The sequence below is a fragment of the Sorex araneus genome, chromosome 6 (genome assembly GCF_027595985.1).
Source record: "Sorex araneus isolate mSorAra2 chromosome 6, mSorAra2.pri, whole genome shotgun sequence".
Lineage (NCBI taxonomy): Eukaryota > Metazoa > Chordata > Mammalia > Eulipotyphla > Soricidae > Sorex > Sorex araneus.
Genome location: NC_073307.1, coordinates 422,079 through 438,283, shown reverse-complemented (window position 1 = coordinate 438,283; position 16,205 = coordinate 422,079). Strand labels below are relative to the sequence as shown.

The 16,205-nt window shown below is 48.5% G+C and overlaps 1 protein-coding gene across 1 annotated transcript; it reads left to right on the top strand.

The window, feature by feature from the left end:
- Window positions 1–5,555: 5,555 nt before the first annotated feature.
- LOC101545606 (alcohol dehydrogenase class-3) lies at window positions 5,556–15,386 on the top strand. Its single transcript, XM_055142110.1, has 9 exons — window positions 5,556–5,644; window positions 6,936–7,037; window positions 7,895–8,036; window positions 10,639–10,726; window positions 11,569–11,788; window positions 11,891–12,151; window positions 13,109–13,244; window positions 14,873–15,011; window positions 15,137–15,386. The coding sequence occupies exons 1-9, from the start codon at window positions 5,633–5,635 to the stop codon at window positions 15,159–15,161; spliced, it is 1,125 nt and encodes a 374-aa protein (XP_054998085.1). The 5' UTR covers window positions 5,556–5,632; the 3' UTR covers window positions 15,162–15,386.
- Window positions 15,387–16,205: the final 819 nt, after the last annotated feature.

The window sequence follows — 16,205 nt, the reverse complement described above, 5'->3', positions numbered from 1 at the left end:
ATGACATGCAACTGGCCAACCAAGTGGAAACAGAGATCAACAAATGGGACTACATTACACTAAAAAGCTTCTGCACCACAAAAGATACAGTGACCAGAATACAAAGACAGTCTACAGAATGGGAAAGGGTATTCACCCAATACCCATCAGATAAGGGGTTGATATCAAGGGTATACAAGGCACTGGTTGAACTCTACAAGAAGAAAACATCCAACCCCGTCAGAAAATGGGGCGAAGAAATGAACAGAAACTTTCCCAAGGAAGAAATATGAATGGCCAAAAGGCACATGAAAAAGTGCCTTTTGGCACTAATCATCAGGGAGATGCAGATAAAAACAACCATGAGATACCACCTCACACCACAGAGACCGGCACACATCCAAAAGAACAAAAGCAACCATTGTTGGAGAGGATGTGGGGAGAAAGGGACCCTTCTACACTGCTGGTGGGAATGCTGACTGGTTCGGCCCTTCTGGAAAACAATATGGACTCTTCTCAAAAAATTAGAAATTGAGCTCCCATTTGACCCAGCAATACCACTGCTGGGAATATATCCCAGAGAGGCAAAAAGGTATAGTAGAGATGACATCTGCATTTCTATGTTCATTGCAGCACTGTTTGCAATAGCCAGAATCTGGAAAAAACCCGAGTGCCCTAGAACAGATAACTGGTTAAAGAAACTTTGGTACATCTATACAATAGAATACTATGCAGCTGTTAGAAAAAATGAAGTCATGAACTTTGCATATAAGTGGATCAACATGGAAAGTATCATGCTAAGTGAAATGAGTCAGAAAGAGAGACAGACATAGAAAGATTGCACTCATCTGTGGAATATAAAATAACAGAGTAAGAGACAAACACCCAAGAATAGTAGAAATAAGTACCAGACAGTTGACTCCATGGCTTTGAAGCTGGCCTCACATTCTGGGGAAAAGGCAGCTCAGAGAGAGAAAGGAACACCAAGTAAAATGTGGTTGGAGGCCACGCGGGGGAAGGGTGATGCGTTCTGAAAGTAGACTAAAGACTTAACACGATGGCCACTCAACACCCCTACTGCAAACCACAACACCCAATTGGAGAGAGAGAACAAAAGGGAATACTCTGCCACAGTGGCAGGGTGGGGTGAGGGGAGATGGGATTGGGAGGTGGGAGGGATGCTGGGTTTATTTGGTGGTGGAGAATGGGCACTGGTGAAGCGATGGGTTCTCGAACATTGTATGAGGGAAACACGAGCACGAAAACGTATAAATCTGTAACTGTACCCTCATGGTGATTCAATAATTACAAAATAAATAAATTTTTTTAAAAATTTAGAAAAAAAAACTCAGCCAGAGACATAGCACAAAGGGCTTACCAGGTTCGATCCCTGGCCTCCCATATGGTCCCCCAACCACTGCCGGGAGTAATTCCTGAGTGCAGAGCGAGGAGTAATTCCTGAGTGCAGAGCGAGGAGTCACCCCTGAGCATTACCACGTGTGACCCCCAAATTGAAAATAAATAATTTTTAAAATATATATAACGGGCTAGAGCTATAGCACAGCAGGTAGGGCATTTTCCTTGCATGTGGCTGACCCAGGTTCGATTCCTCCGTCCCTCTCAGAGAACCCAGCAAGCTACCGAGAGTATCCCACCCACACGGCAGAGCCTGGCAAGCTACCCGTGGCGTATTCGAGATGCCAAAAACAGTCACAACAAGTCTCACCATGGAGGTGTTACTGGTGCCTGCTCGAGCAAATGGATGAGCAACGGGAGGACAGTGACAGTGCTAGAGTGAAACCTGTAACAACGTGACCGCGTGCTGCTTCCCCATCCCAATCAGACTTGCCTCTGGCTGAGCCACACCTACACCTGCCTCAGACAAAGGGCCCAACCACTGCTCCTGACACACATGGTTAGCCCTTTTGTGTCTTCCAGGGAGGGGGACTACAAAGACTGACCCCCAGCACAACTAGGAGACTAGAAAACCCCAGGAGCCCACCAAGAAGCCCACCAAGCTCAAAGAGCAAAGATACTGTCACCAGGGACATAAACAGTAGCAGCAAACCTTCAGGCGGTGTCTTGAGTGACACGGCGACGAGGTTGTTCGATGAGTCCAAAGAGAGCACCAGAAAGTCAGCGAAGCACCAGGAAGAGTCAAAACGGAAAAACTAATACAGTCAGAAACGAGAGAAATTCTTCCGATAACACCACCCCCAGCTTCGAACTCCGGGGAGACCCCGGGGGGTGTGGAGCAGCTTCCACCTCCCAGGCCCAGCAGCCACACTCACCCCCCAGCAGCTGCCACCCTGTGCCTGACTACCACCTCGCACGGAGCTCCACAGAGACGCCAAACTGCCAAACACCTCGGGCACACCCGGGTTCTTCTGGAAGGCTGACAGCCACAGCCACTCTCCACAACTTCCACCATGTGAGCTCACTACCCGGTTAAATGTTCTGGATTTTTTTTTTTAACATCTGCGCCCCGTGACATCTCCAAAATCTACAATGATAATATCCTGGTAGCAGCACACCAGGTTGGACGGGAATGCAATATAGAAGCCAACTGAGCTCAATTTTTAAAAAGTTAACACAGAAGGCTCAACTAGCAACAACAGCTCAGTAAGCCCTCAAGGACTTGATGTCCCCATGATGAGATAAAACAATTTTCACAAATTTATTTAAGTATTTTCTGATAATAACATCAGTCATTTACTGTAACAAGCAATATAAAATAAATTACCTGGGCCTGCTACAGGGGCAGGCTTGAGGTGTCGTTGGGAAGTTGAGGACAATGGCAGAGGGAGGTCACAGTGGTGGTGGCATTGGTGCTGGAGTACTGAATGCCTCTTTGGGATACCCGAATAGCGTTCTCATCCTACTTTGTAGGGCCCAGGTCTCTGAGGCGTATGTTAGTGCAGGAAGAACGGTGCAGTCAAAAAGATGTGCCTGGAGCCGGAGGTTCTTTGTCCTCTTAACCACTTCTTCGACGCTCTTGAAGGCGCTCCACGCTGCTCTCTTCCTCCTGTGCAGCTCAGGTGCCAGGTCGCTCCTCATGTTGAGTTCTCGACCCAGGTACACATAGCTGCTGCATTCGGAGATGTTCATTCTGTTGAGAGCAAATGGAACGTCAGGAACAATCAGTTTCCTCTCAATAGTTCACCACCTCATTGTGGCGAGGGGGTGGCAAAGGTACCAACCAGCAAAGAGTGAACCAACGTGCCACCCAAATGGCAGAGCCTGGCAAGCTGCCCATGGCATATTCGGTATGCCAAAAACAGTAACAGTAACAAGTTACCATATATATGTATGTATATATCCTAAAATGAGACATGAATGCTTAAACTTCATATGATACAACAGAAACATCAAAAACCATTAGTGGTGATGCATTTGACAATATATAGAAAACTTCCATTTGAAAATACTCTTTAAAGGCACTTCAGCGACAGTGGGGTCATAGCTCTGAGCACTGCATCCAGAGCACTCTAGACCTCTGGCCTATCTCCCAGCAAGGCTGATGCTTTGTGCAGAGCCACGAGTCAGCCCTGGGCACCTCTGGGGTGAGCAGCCCCTCTTCAATCCCCCCAAAGGAATTCTATTGAAGAGGGTACACCATATTTGAATTTAGGGGTAATACAAGCACAGTAGTTATTCCTAGAAAAATTATTTTAAAATATTTTTATATTTCTTAGAAATCTTAGTGTCACTGTATGCTAGATACTACCACATCGCCCTCTGGAGTCTCATTTTTATATTTTTCCATCTTTAGATGCTTTTTGAGAAACTCACCAGGGACAGAAAGTAATAACAATTCTCATATCCATCAAGGTTGATATTTTTTAAAGTGTCATCTGATTCTTCAACATGCTAGCCGGATGCCAGCTTCTAAGGAGCAAGGATGTTTTTCATCTGATGGGTTGCCTTTTTAGAAACTCTGAGAAACTCTGAGAGCCTGAGGTAAGCAGCTTCAGTGGAAAGAGAGGAGGGGTGTGTGCCATGCCCAGGTCAGGGTATTTTTTTGTGGGGGGGGTCACACCCGGCGATACACAGGGATTATTCCTGGCTCATGCACTCAGGAATTACTCCTGGCGGTGCTCAGGGGACCATATGGGATGCTGGGAATCGAACCCGGTCAGCCGCGTGCGAGGCAAACGCCCTACCCGCTGTGCTATCGCTCCAGCCCCCGGGGTTAGGCTGAGGTGAGGGCTCCAGCAGAGGCCAAAGGAGAAGCTGGAACCCCCGAGCTCGCGCCGAGGGCACGTGGGCGGCAGTGCATCACACTGCGAACAGGAGGGGCCTTTAAGTGAGCAGGAGACAAGGTGAGCGTCGGACAAGCAGGTCTGTTCTCTTTGGGGCCGGGGGTGCACTCCGCAGAAGGCCTGGCTCCTGGGGCGATGTGAGACACCCTAAGGAGACAGCTCTGGGAAAGCGGCCGTGGGCAGGCCCGAGTTGGGGAGCCCCGCGGATCCTGCGTGTGTGCAGGAACTCACGTGGCTGCAGGCAGATCTCGCCCGCACCTGCGCCGAGCCACGCCGCAGTGGTGATCGCCTGTGTCGCGAGGCGCTGTGGCTGCAGGGGTCACGTCTGTGCCTGCAGGTGACCCGAGATCGGGCCTGTCCGGGGGTGACATGCCGCAGGGGTCACGTCTGTGCCTGCAGGTGACCCGAGATCGGGCCTGTCCGGGGGTGACATGCCGCAGTGGTCATGTCTGTGCCAGCAGGTGACCCGAGATCGGGCCTGTCCGGAGGTGACATGCCGCAGGGGTCACGTCTGTGCCTGCAGGTGACCCGAGATCGGGCCTGTCTGGAGGTGACATGCCGCAGTGGTCACGTCTGTGCCTGCAGGTGACCCGAGATCGGGCCTGCCCGGGGGTGACATGCTGCAGTGGACGTCACGGCTGTCCAGATGCGACCTGGCTGCCTGCTGTGAAGACCAGCCTGTGTCTGGGCAGTGACGCGCTGCCGTGGAGGCCGCGTCGGACTCCCGGCGGCTTCCCCCTCCCGGGCCCACGCCTACAGAACCAAGCCGGCTCCGGTCCAAAGGAGGGGACGAGCGCGGGAGCCAGTTCCCCGGCCGGGTGAGGGCCGCAGGGACAGTCAGACCAGGGACGAAGGCCTCCCGGCAAGCCTGGGCCCTCACCCACACCTGGCACACGCACAGGATCCTCCACAAGCCTGTCGGGTCAGCGGCGACGGGAGGAGGCGGCCTCAGAGGGACCGATGTCCACCCCGCCCGCCGCGGCCACGGCCACGCCCCCGAAGCAGCCTGGCCACGCCCCCAGCGCGCTCCTAGCCCCTAGCCACGCCCCCAGGGCGCTCCTAGCCACGCCCCGGCGCACTCCTAGCCCCTAGTCACGCCCCCAGTGCCCTCCTAGCCACGCCCCGGCGCACTCCTAGCCCCCTAGCCACGCCCCCAGGGCGCTCCTAGCCACGCCCCGGCGCGCTCCTAGCCCCCTAGTCACGCCCCCAGTGCCCTCCTAGCCACGCCCCGGCGCACTCCTAGCCCCCTAGCCACGCCCCCAGGGCGCTCCTGGCCCCGCCCCGGCGCGCTCCTAGCTACGCTCCTGGCCACGCCCACGCCGCGCCCCTGCGCGTGGTGCTGGGCGGCCCCGCGTGCCCGGATGTAGGCGTCACGGACACTGCGCGCGGACATGGCCGGCCAGGTAGCTGCACGCCGGGGCCCCGGGCGGGGGGCCCTGGCGCGGGCGGGGGGTTCGGAGTTCCGGGTGCGGGCGGGGGCCCGGGTCCCGTTGCGCCTGCACGGCCCGGCCCCGGCCTCGCGCCCCCGCCCGCGCGTCCCAGTCCGCCCGTGCGCGCGCCGTGGGGCCGCTCCTCCCGGGCATCATCCTGCAGCTCCCGCGCGCGGCTGGTCGGGGGGGGCGCACGGCCCGCGGGGCCGCTCCCCGGGCGGGGTCGTCTGGGGCCGGACGGGCCGGGCCGGGCCGGGTCGGACCGAGCGAAGCCCACCGCACTCTCGCCGGCCCCACCTGCGCGCACCGGGTTTGTTTCGGGTCACTCCTGGCGGTGCTCAGGTCACTCCTGGGGGTGCTCGGGGTCACACCTGGGGGTGCTCAGGGTCACTCCTGGCGCTGCTCAGGGTCACACCTGGCGCTGCTCGGGGTCACACCTGGCGGTGCTCGGGGTCACACCTGGTGGTGCTCGGGGTCACTCTTGGCGGTGCTCGGGGTAACACCTGGCGGTGCTCGGGGTCACTCCTGGGGGTGCTCGGGGTCACTCCTGGCGGTGCTCGGGGTCACTCCTGGCGGTGCTCGGGGTCACTCCTGGCGGTGCTCAGGTCACTCCTGGGGGTGCTCGGGGTCACTCCTGGCGGTGCTCGGGGTCACACCTGGGGGTGCTCAGGGTCACTCCTGGGGGTGCTCAGGCTCGGGGTCACACCTGGCGGTGCTCCCTGTGCTCCTGGGCCTTAAGCGCTGCCAGGGTGAAACCAGACTGGGCGGCGTGGTGGCCAGGGCCTCCCCCGCTGTACTAGCACTCCGGCCCCCTAAAGCACTTTTTTAGTTTCTGACTTTCAAGGCTGCCTCTGATGAACCCAGCGGCGTGTAACCTTTATTCTGTCAACACATTTCACAAGTGTTAGGTAAAGTGACAAGGACTTCCCATCACACCGTCTAACCGTGCAGGGTACACTGACTGGACTGAGTCACGGCAGCGCCGTAGAAATAAAATGAACCACATTGAAGTGCCATTAAGTTGGGTCAGTTTAGAGTACAGGGCAGGGTACTTGCATTGCATGAAGCAACAACACAATCTTTTTTAACAACTGTTGTGTGAATCCTATAAACAATTCTCCATATCGCTTCAAAGTGTAAGTCTTTGTGGCTGTAATGTGTTTTCAAAGATTAGCATTTACCAGGTCTGTATTAACTAATACATAGCTTATTATTTGCTCCGAAAGCTGAACAGTTTGCTCTCCCCTCCCCCACCCCCTTTCAGGTTATCAAGTGCAAGGCTGCCGTCGCCTGGGAGGCTGGGAAGCCCCTCTCCATAGAGGAGGTGGAGGTGGCTCCCCCAAAGGCGCATGAAGTCCGAATTAAGGTAACGAGACGTCACAGGCACTGGGAAGGACTCTTAGGTCTCCTGATGCCTGGACCCTCTGCAGGAACTAGATCCCAAGGCACAGTGTTAGGGAGAAGGGACTGAGTCATCCCGCTGTGGGACTGGTGCCTGTGGGGACCCTGGGTTGCTTATGTGAACTGGGGAGGAGAGAGGCGAGCCTCCCTAAGGGAATCTGTCCACCCCTGCCACCAGGGAATGGGCAGGGAAATCTAGGGCCGAGAGCCTTGCTTCTAGCAAGTCAGTCCTGGGCCTTACCAGGCCTTTTGGGCTCCTGCCTTCCCCTCACAAAAAATAATTTCAGGAGGAGACAAGCAGTGAAGTTCAAACAGGTTTTAGGTGGAAGTTCTGCCCACACCCCTGGGGGTAGCCTGCCCACTTGACTGAGAATCGCCGAAGAGGCCCCCCGGCTCCTTTAGCCTACTTAGAAGGTTCCATAAAAAAAGAAATTACATTTCCCATAGGTGGGAGGTGTCAACTATTTGAGTGGGCTTGCCTGCTATCCACACAGTAATGTTCCTCTTTATACCTGACAGCACAGTACCCAGAAAATTGCTGTCTTCATCTTCTCTTGCAAGCATGCACTGAAAAAGAATAGATTTACCGCTTTTATTGCATATAGTTGTACCACTACTTTTTTATGACATTAAAAGTGCTGCCAGTTCTAATCAGTACTTGCATTGTAAGCACCTCATGACCTTCAAAATATTAAAATATGAAAGAAAAACACCTTGGATTCATTTATATGATTTTAAAGTGAGCTCTTTCCCTAATCTAAACTCCACTCTGAATTGCATGCATACCATAGGCACATATGCTCTTTATTTATGTCCTCATAGATTATTGCTACTGCACTTTGCCACACTGATGCCTATACCCTGAGTGGAGCAGATCCTGAGGGGAGTTTTCCAGTGATCTTGGGACATGAAGGTGCTGGAATTGTGGAAAGTGTTGGTGAAGGAGTGACGAAGCTGAAGGCAGGTAAGGAGCTTTGTAGCACTTGTTACGTGCTTGGCTTATGTATCTGGAAGAGAATTCTGATGAACCACGTTTTACTTATGAACTACATAAAATGTCGAGTGAATAGCCAAGATTGTTTTTCCTGCTCTGGGAAGCACAAACATTTGAGCATTTTTTACTCTGATTTTTTTTTTCATATTTTAATTCTACCTTTTATGTATGTTTAAAATAACTAGCTTGGACAAAAAAGCTTAGAACCATAGAATATTCATGAAAGTGAATACTTACGACCCATGCCTTATAGCTTGTGTTTATTCATTTTTCCACTATACACCACACACAAAGACCCCCCCACACACACACACAATCTACTCAGAAGATCACTTTTTGATTGATCTATTGTTTTTTTGTTTTTTTTTTTTTGCTTTTTGGGTCACACCTGGCGATGCACAGGGGTTACTCCTGGCTCTGCACTCAGGAATTACTCCTGGCGGTGCTCAGGGTCACTCCTGGCTCTGCACTCAGGAATTATTCCTGGCCATGCTCAGGGGACCATATGGGATGCTGGGAATTGAACCCGGGTCGGCCGTGTGCAAGGCAAACGCCCTACCCGCTGTGCTATTGCTCCAGCCCCATGACTGATCTATTGTAATGAAAATTGCTGAATTGATATCACTAGTCAAAAGTGTACTCTTGAGCAGGGGGAGAGAAACTGTTGTAGAAAAAGAGTTGGAGAAATAGAAAGGACAGAAAAGAACCAGTAATAGAATGCTGAATAAAAGAGAAAAAACATAATAAAAATATGCAGGAGAAGCCATACGAAAAAATAAGGATTTGTTTTGGTGTAAAAATACCATGTAGGGGCTGTGGACAGCACTGTGTGCAGGAGGCCTGGGTTAAACCCTGGGCACTTTCATGGTCCTCCAAGCACCTCTAGGTGCGATGCCCGAGCACTGGTGCAGGAGTCGGTCCTTAGCACCGACCAGTGTGGCTCCAAAAACAAAAATAAAAACTACATAGTGCATAAATAACCCATGGGCAAGCACGACACAAGAATTTCTTTTCCCTTTGCTGGATTCTTTAAAGGAAAAGTTGTCGTTAATCAGTAACACTAACAGTAAATGAAGGTTTGGCTTATAGCACTTTAAATGCTTCCTGTGACTCTTTTTTTTAATTGAATCACTGTTCGAGACCCTTACAAAGCTGTTCATGATTAGGTTTCAGTCATAGTGTTCTAACACCCATCCCTCCTCTGATTTTTAAAGACTTCTGTTCTGAAATTCCTAACTACATTGTAAGAGCCAATTTTGTTTGGTTGTTGTTGCTCAGTCAGCAGTCCGTTTATTGTCTCTCACGTAGGGGTTTTATACAAACATTGGCGGGGCACTCCACATGCCTTGTTAGGCGCAGTATAGATGTTAATGGTTTACGTCTCCCGCTCTCGGCGCCAGGTGAGTTAGCTCAGGCAGATGGACGGTAACCAGCACAGCCCTCGACTTCAGCGAGAGTGCCTACGTGTGTGGAGTGCTGAAACAAGCCTCTGGGCCATGGAAACAGGGCCGGCTTTCTTTCAGCGGCAGGGGGTTGGCTACTGAGACCCCAACCCATTGGAACTAAGAATTAAGGTTTGTCCATTTTGTCCGACCCAGGTTTCATCAAGGCCTTTGCTTCAGTGAGTTTTCGGGAAGGGTGGTAGGTAGTGAGAGCCTTGAAGTTAGACTAACGTTTTGGTGGGTGGGTTTCGTTCATTTGGAGCTAAGAATTACAGTGTAGCAGTTGCAGTTCACTTTGAACTACGGCTGTAGATATAATTGACGTTTTCTCCAATTTTCGAATGACCCGGGTTCCATGAAGGCTTTGCTTCGATGAGTTTTCGGGAAGGGTGTTAGTGAGAGCTCGGAAGTCAGGCTTATGTTAAGGTGAGTGTGTATCTTTCATTGAACTAAGGTTTGTCCATTTTTCATTTGACCCCAATTTCATGAAGGCCTTTGATTCTATGCGCCTTGACCTTAAGCTGATGTTTAGGTGAGTGTGTTTTGTTCACAGAAACTAAGTCGCAATTCACTTTGACAGGTATAGCCGTTGTTTAAGGTTCCTCCTTTGTTCGTCTGACTCGGGTTTCGTGAAGGCTTTGCTTCGAGGAGTTTTCGGTAATGTTAGTGAGAGGGCCTTGAAGTTAGGCTAACGTTTAGGTGAGCGCGTTTCATTCACTGGAACTAAGAATTACACTGTAGCAGTTGCAGTTCACTTCGAACTCCAGTTACTGCTATAGTTTAAGGTTTGTCCATTTTTCGTCCTCCCGGGCTTTATGAAGGCTTTGCATAGATGAGTTTTTGGTTTGGGTGTTAGTGAGAGGGAAAAACATCAGTGAATATGTTGATAAGCATAACCTCATTATTATCAAGTTACTATTTTAAGGATTTCATTTAGGTAAAAACCTCAAAATATTTTTTCTATGTTAGACAGTGAATTATGTATTTATATAATAGGTAAAGTTCTAAGTTTTGGAAGTTACTGATTTTCGGAGTCCACGGAATTGTGAATTTGCAGGGGCTGATGACCGAAACTGGTCTAGGAGCAGATGCCACCTACCCCGAATGATGCATATGCATTTATGTTTCAGGCGACACTGTCATCCCACTCTACATTCCACAATGTGGGGAATGCAAATTTTGTCTGAATCCTAAAACAAATCTTTGCCAGAAGATAAGGTTAGTATTTATTTAATTCTTAAAAGGGATCACGTTAATAATGGTAATACTATGTAATTATATGGCAGTTTGTTCAGAGCATTCTGCATGGAATTCCTTCATCTTTATAATGACCTCATATAAAGATCATTAATAATCCCACTTTCATAGATAAGAAACCTATGACTTATAAGTTAACTGATTTTCCCATATTAATCAGTTTTTTAGAAAAGGAATTATTTGGAGGAAGGGCCATAGACATTTCAGTTGCCCCCAGTTTGGTTTTTGTTGGGTTTTTTTTTTGGCCAGAACCAGTGGTATTCAGACTCTTCTTGACTTTGTGTTCATGAGTGACCCCAGCGGCAGTGCTAGGGATTCAAACCAGATCATTAATAATCCTGCCCTATACTAGGCAGCTCCTCCAGTTTCGGTTTTGTGATCCAAGTTGCAAGTGTTCTTATGTGTGCCTTGAACAGATGCACCTCCTGAAAGAATAAGCCGGTTGGTCGTCTGGCTACGTGAATGTTCATCAGTTTACCTGGATCTTGTTTATATAATCTCTGCTTCTGTATTGCCGTTTGCGTTTATGCTTTATGAAGTAAGGTTTGCTCAGTTTTATCTGATCAGGTTGTACCTGTTGAAACTGTTTCAATACTCCAATCATAGGATCCAGACTGAATGTAAGTCAGATAAGATTGCAAATCCTCCAAAGTTTCAAGTAAGGTATTCTTGAATGGTACATTAGAAATTAAAATTTGGTTTTGGCATGTTTGTAACTCTTTGCTAGTCATTTTTTCCCCCTGTGGATTTTAGGAAACCTATCTCAGTCCTGCCTTTTTCTTTTTTTTTTTTTTTTCCTTTAGAGTCACTCAGGGGAAAGGACTGATGCCAGATGGTACTAGTAGATTTACTTGTAAAGGAACGACCATTCTACACTACATGGGAACCAGCACGTTCTCTGAGTACACAGTTGTGGCTGATATCTCTGTTGCTAAAATTGATCCTTTGGCACCTTTGGACAAAGTCTGTCTTCTGGGCTGTGGCATCTCAACTGGGTATGGCGCCGCTGTGAACACTGCCAAGGTAGGAGACTGGCCTAGACTTCAGCTCCCACCCTTAGTCTCGTACAGTGAACCTTTGCCTTGAGTCGCCATCTGAGTGTTCTCATACTCTCTGTCCTGCCAGGTGGAGCCTGGCTCCACGTGTGCTGTCTTCGGACTGGGAGGAGTTGGACTGGCAGTTATCATGGGCTGTAAGGTGGCCGGTGCATCCCGGATCATTGGTGTGGACATCAATAAAGACAAATTTGCAAGGGCCAAGGATTTTGGAGCCTCTGAATGTATTAACCCCCAGGAGTTCAGCAAGCCCATCCAGGAAGTGCTTGTGGAGCTGACCGGCGGGGGAGTTGACTATTCCTTTGAGTGCATTGGCAATGTGAAGGTCATGGTACGTTTGCTGGGTTGCATTCCTTTTGTGGAGGAATTGCTTTTAAATTGGGGGGCGAGGGGGAGGGAGCGATAGTACAGAAGGAAGATATTTGCCTCGCATGAGGGCGACCCCAAGTTCGATCCCTGGCATCCCGAATGGTTTCCCGAACACTGCCAGGAGAAATTCCTGATGCAGAGCCGGGAGTACCCCTGAGCATTGCTGGGTGTGACCCAAAAATCCAAAAACAAAACAAACTGGGGATAAGGGGTACAGGGGCAGGGAATGGAACACACCCAACACCCAGCCATTGGGATTCAAACCCAGGCTACCACATACAAGGCATATGCTCTAGCCCATTGAACTACTTCCCAGGCCTGGAAATGGTATTCTCAATACAGTTTCCTCATCAAGATTGAAAACCGGGGGCCATGGGCTGGAGCACATGCTTTGTCTGCAGAAAGCCTGAGTTTAGTCTCAGACCCTGCTTGCTCCCCCTAGCACAGACCTGCAAATAGACCCTAAGTATTGCCAGGTGTGACCCAAAATACAAAATCATAATAATAAAGGTTAAAATTACTTCAGCTTTAAAAGGGAAAGTCTCAGAAAACCGAAGAAAGAAAAAAATTGGAAATAATACAAGAACAGCTCTGGGAAAGATGAAAAAAATGTTCCTTTGCCCTTTGGTGCCCTTTGCATTCTAAGAGTGTTTCATTAGACATAGGGTAGAATGATGCAGCTAAGGAGAACGGGCTGGAACTAGATACACATCTGCTCACTCAGTGGCCTCCAGAGTTCTCGGAACATAAACTTGCTCATGTGTAAAAGGCATGAGGACACAGACTGAAGTATTACTTGTTATTTTGCCTTTATTGTTGCTGAAAGTTTCTTGAAGTTACATAACAAATAGCTACACTTACTAAACGTCATCTGGTCGCTTCAGCCTGGCTGATCTGTGATGATTCTGTCTGCTTGCAGAGAGCAGCCCTCGAGGCCTGCCACAAGGGCTGGGGCGTCAGCGTGGTGGTGGGAGTTGCCGGTTCTGGTGAAGAAATTGCCACTCGTCCATTCCAGTTGGTTACAGGCCGCACGTGGAAAGGCACTGCCTTTGGAGGTAACTTGGCACAAGAGAAATTTTCTCTTTTGTTACTTCTACTGGGAAGTTTTAATTCCAGGCTCATCTTTTTAACAAGAAAGAGTTGTTATAGGCTGTCTTCTTATATAGTTATTTTAATAGAAGCTTTTAAATATATTGAAGTATTTACTCAAGAGCTGGAAAGGTGCTTTGCCTCTGAAGCAAAGAACAATTTTTACACCCTTAAAACTCAGTCACTGGGAAAAAAAAAAAAAAACTCAGTCACTGGGGACGGAGTTTGGGGCAGGGCAGGAGTAAGAAATTGGTCTCAGATCAACAGTTGTATCAGCCGTACTCATGTTGTGGACGTCAGTAGGTTATCCGCATCTTTCCAAAGAGTGCAGTGATAGAGAGATGCACAGCAGGTAAGGTGTTTTCCCCCAGCCAATCCAGGTTCTATCCCCAGAACCCCACAAATAGAGCTGTCTCTAGCCCCCTCTTGAGGTTTGTGACAGTAAAAATCTCTGCTTCAGACCAAAAATAAACTTGTTTTACGATTTCCAGAGTTCTGAGTAATTTTCAAGTTTCTAATACCTCTCTTAATTTTAATTCCTGAGTGCACAGCCAGGGGTAAGCCCTGAGCACTGCTGGGTGAGGCAAAAAGAAGATAAGAATGATCATACATCTCTCACGAAATAGTACTGAAAATACTCAGATGAGACTTAACGACAACGTTGAAAACTGCCAGATAGATCATTTTACTCGTGTGATCTTGTGTGGTTTTGGGCTTAGAGTGCTTGCCTTGGATGTGTCTGACCCACCCAGCTCCCTGGCATGGCATAGGGCCCCTGAGCACCACTAGGGTGATCTGCCAGATGTGGCCCAACCGCCCCTTCCCCAGAAATCATACTGGTCGGGGACATAAAGAGGGATAGTTAGGGGCTGGAGTGATTGTACAGCTGGTAGGGCACTTGCCTTGCACAAGGCCAGCCAGGGTTCAGTCCTCCCCAGCACCCCATATGGTCCCCTGAGCACTGTCAGGTGATCCCTAAATGTAGACCCAAGAGTACATCCTAAAAAAGGTTTGAATTATGGTTCATAGCAGAGCAGTGAAGGGGATCAGAGGACTGATATGTATGCTTCACAAGAGGGAGCCCCAAGTTGAATTCCTGGCACCATATGGACCCAGAACCATCAAAGAAAAATTTTAAAATAAAAGCAAGTATTTACAGCAAAAAGAAAAATCAGTGCATATGAAATTTAACATATGTAGCTAAAGATTGCTGACACAGCTTTTCAATTTCACTCTTTTCTATTTTGAAATACATTTTTTTCCCCCTTTGGATTGTTTTGGGGGCCACACCTAGCAATAATTAGGGTTTAATCCTGGCTCTGCACTCAGGAGTTACTCCTGCTGGTGTGAGAATCACAGGGTGCCTGGAATCGAACCTGGGGCAGCCGCATGCAAGGCAAGCACCTTACCCACTGTGCTATGTCTCCAGCCCCTCTGAGTTTTATAACCAGAAAATTCTCTTTTGCTTCAGACCAAAAATAAACGCTTTACGATGTCCAGAGTTCAGTAATTTAAAAATTCACTTAAATCTGTTTCATAATAAGCATAGTATAGCAATTTTTTGGGAAAATTATTAAATATGCTTTCTTCTCAGGATGGAAAAGTGTAGAAAGTGTTCCAAAGCTGGTGTCTGAATATATGTCCAAAAAGATAAAAGTTGATGAATTTGTGACTCACAGTCTGTCTTTTGACCAAATTAACAAAGCCTTTGAGCTGCTGCATGCAGGAAAGAGGTAAGCAGTTTCCTTAGTTTACTCGAGTGGAGTGGTGGTTGGGGCCAAGGGATGGCAGACGGGTAAAATGCTAGATTTAGTCATCTTAATAGCATTCAAAGTCTATTCATTGTTTTCTCTTACAGCATTAGAACTGTTCTGAAGTTTTAGTCAAGAAAGACATCCTCTTCCCCGTGCCTTAGTGGTCTGATGGGAGTAGCCAGCAGTCTCGGCCTCCGGAGCCCTCAATAACCCACTCTTGGGAATAATGTTTGTAAATTCACACATCTCTAATCAAGAACAAGACGATTTCAGTCATAAATCTGTTTTCATCTACATGAATATTTTACTAGCTCACTGAGGAATATTCTAACATAGTAAAGTCCTTTCTGCTTATGTGTGTTGTCATCTCATTTATGCGGACTTGATTCTGTGGTTCCTTGCCCGATTATCTTCATTTAAAAAAAAGGGGGGGGGGCTGGAGTGATAGCACAGCGGGCAGGGCGTTTGCCTTGCACTTGGCCAACCCGGGTTTCAGCCAGGAGCAATTCCTGAGTACACGAGCCAGGAGTAACCCCTATACATCACCAGGTGTGATCCAAGAGCCAAAAAAACAAAATGAAGTGGGGCCATAGTGTCTAAACCTTTTCTACTGCCATCCTTGGTGACTACTTCATTTTTTAAGTCTCAGGCCTATTTACTAAAGAGAAGATTACCCTAGCTGTATTCTCTTTAGTAAATCTTTAGTATTATGCATAGCTTAAACTTGCTTCTCACTCTGCAACTTGCTGACTATTCACTTGTTAAGTGAACAATTTGTGTGCTCAATCTGTAGTGTGCAAAGCTCTAATTAAATTTTAATATTCTGCAGTATTTTTCAGATACACGAATGTCCATGTTGTTCTGCTCTCCAGTTGATGCTAAGCCCTGTGTACCACGAGGTGTGGCCCAAAAAGAAAACTTAAAAATGTCAAATAACATACCACGAAGGTACCTGAGGGCTCTAGCAAATTGGAGCTCTGTGCTCTCAGTGCTCTCAGTTTTAACCAAACCCAATAAATCACGGCAAACAAATTCCTAAAATACCTCCTCTTTAGACATGGTGGGAGAAAAGTAGTGTAGAGGAACTAGTGAATGGGTTCTTGCATACCTTCATTGATGGTATCAGCAAAAGACAGAGATAAGGGGCTGGAGTGACAGCATAGCGGGCATTTG

What these genes read in the sequence shown, in the direction of transcription:
- LOC101545606 (XM_055142110.1), top strand. An exon ending in CCGCTGTGAACACTGCCAAG is followed by an intron (nt 11,789 to 11,890) that starts GTAGGAGACTGG and finishes CTGTCCTGCCAG; the next exon opens with GTGGAGCCTGGCTCCACGTG. An exon ending in TTGGCAATGTGAAGGTCATG is followed by an intron (nt 12,152 to 13,108) that starts GTACGTTTGCTG and finishes GTCTGCTTGCAG; the next exon opens with AGAGCAGCCCTCGAGGCCTG.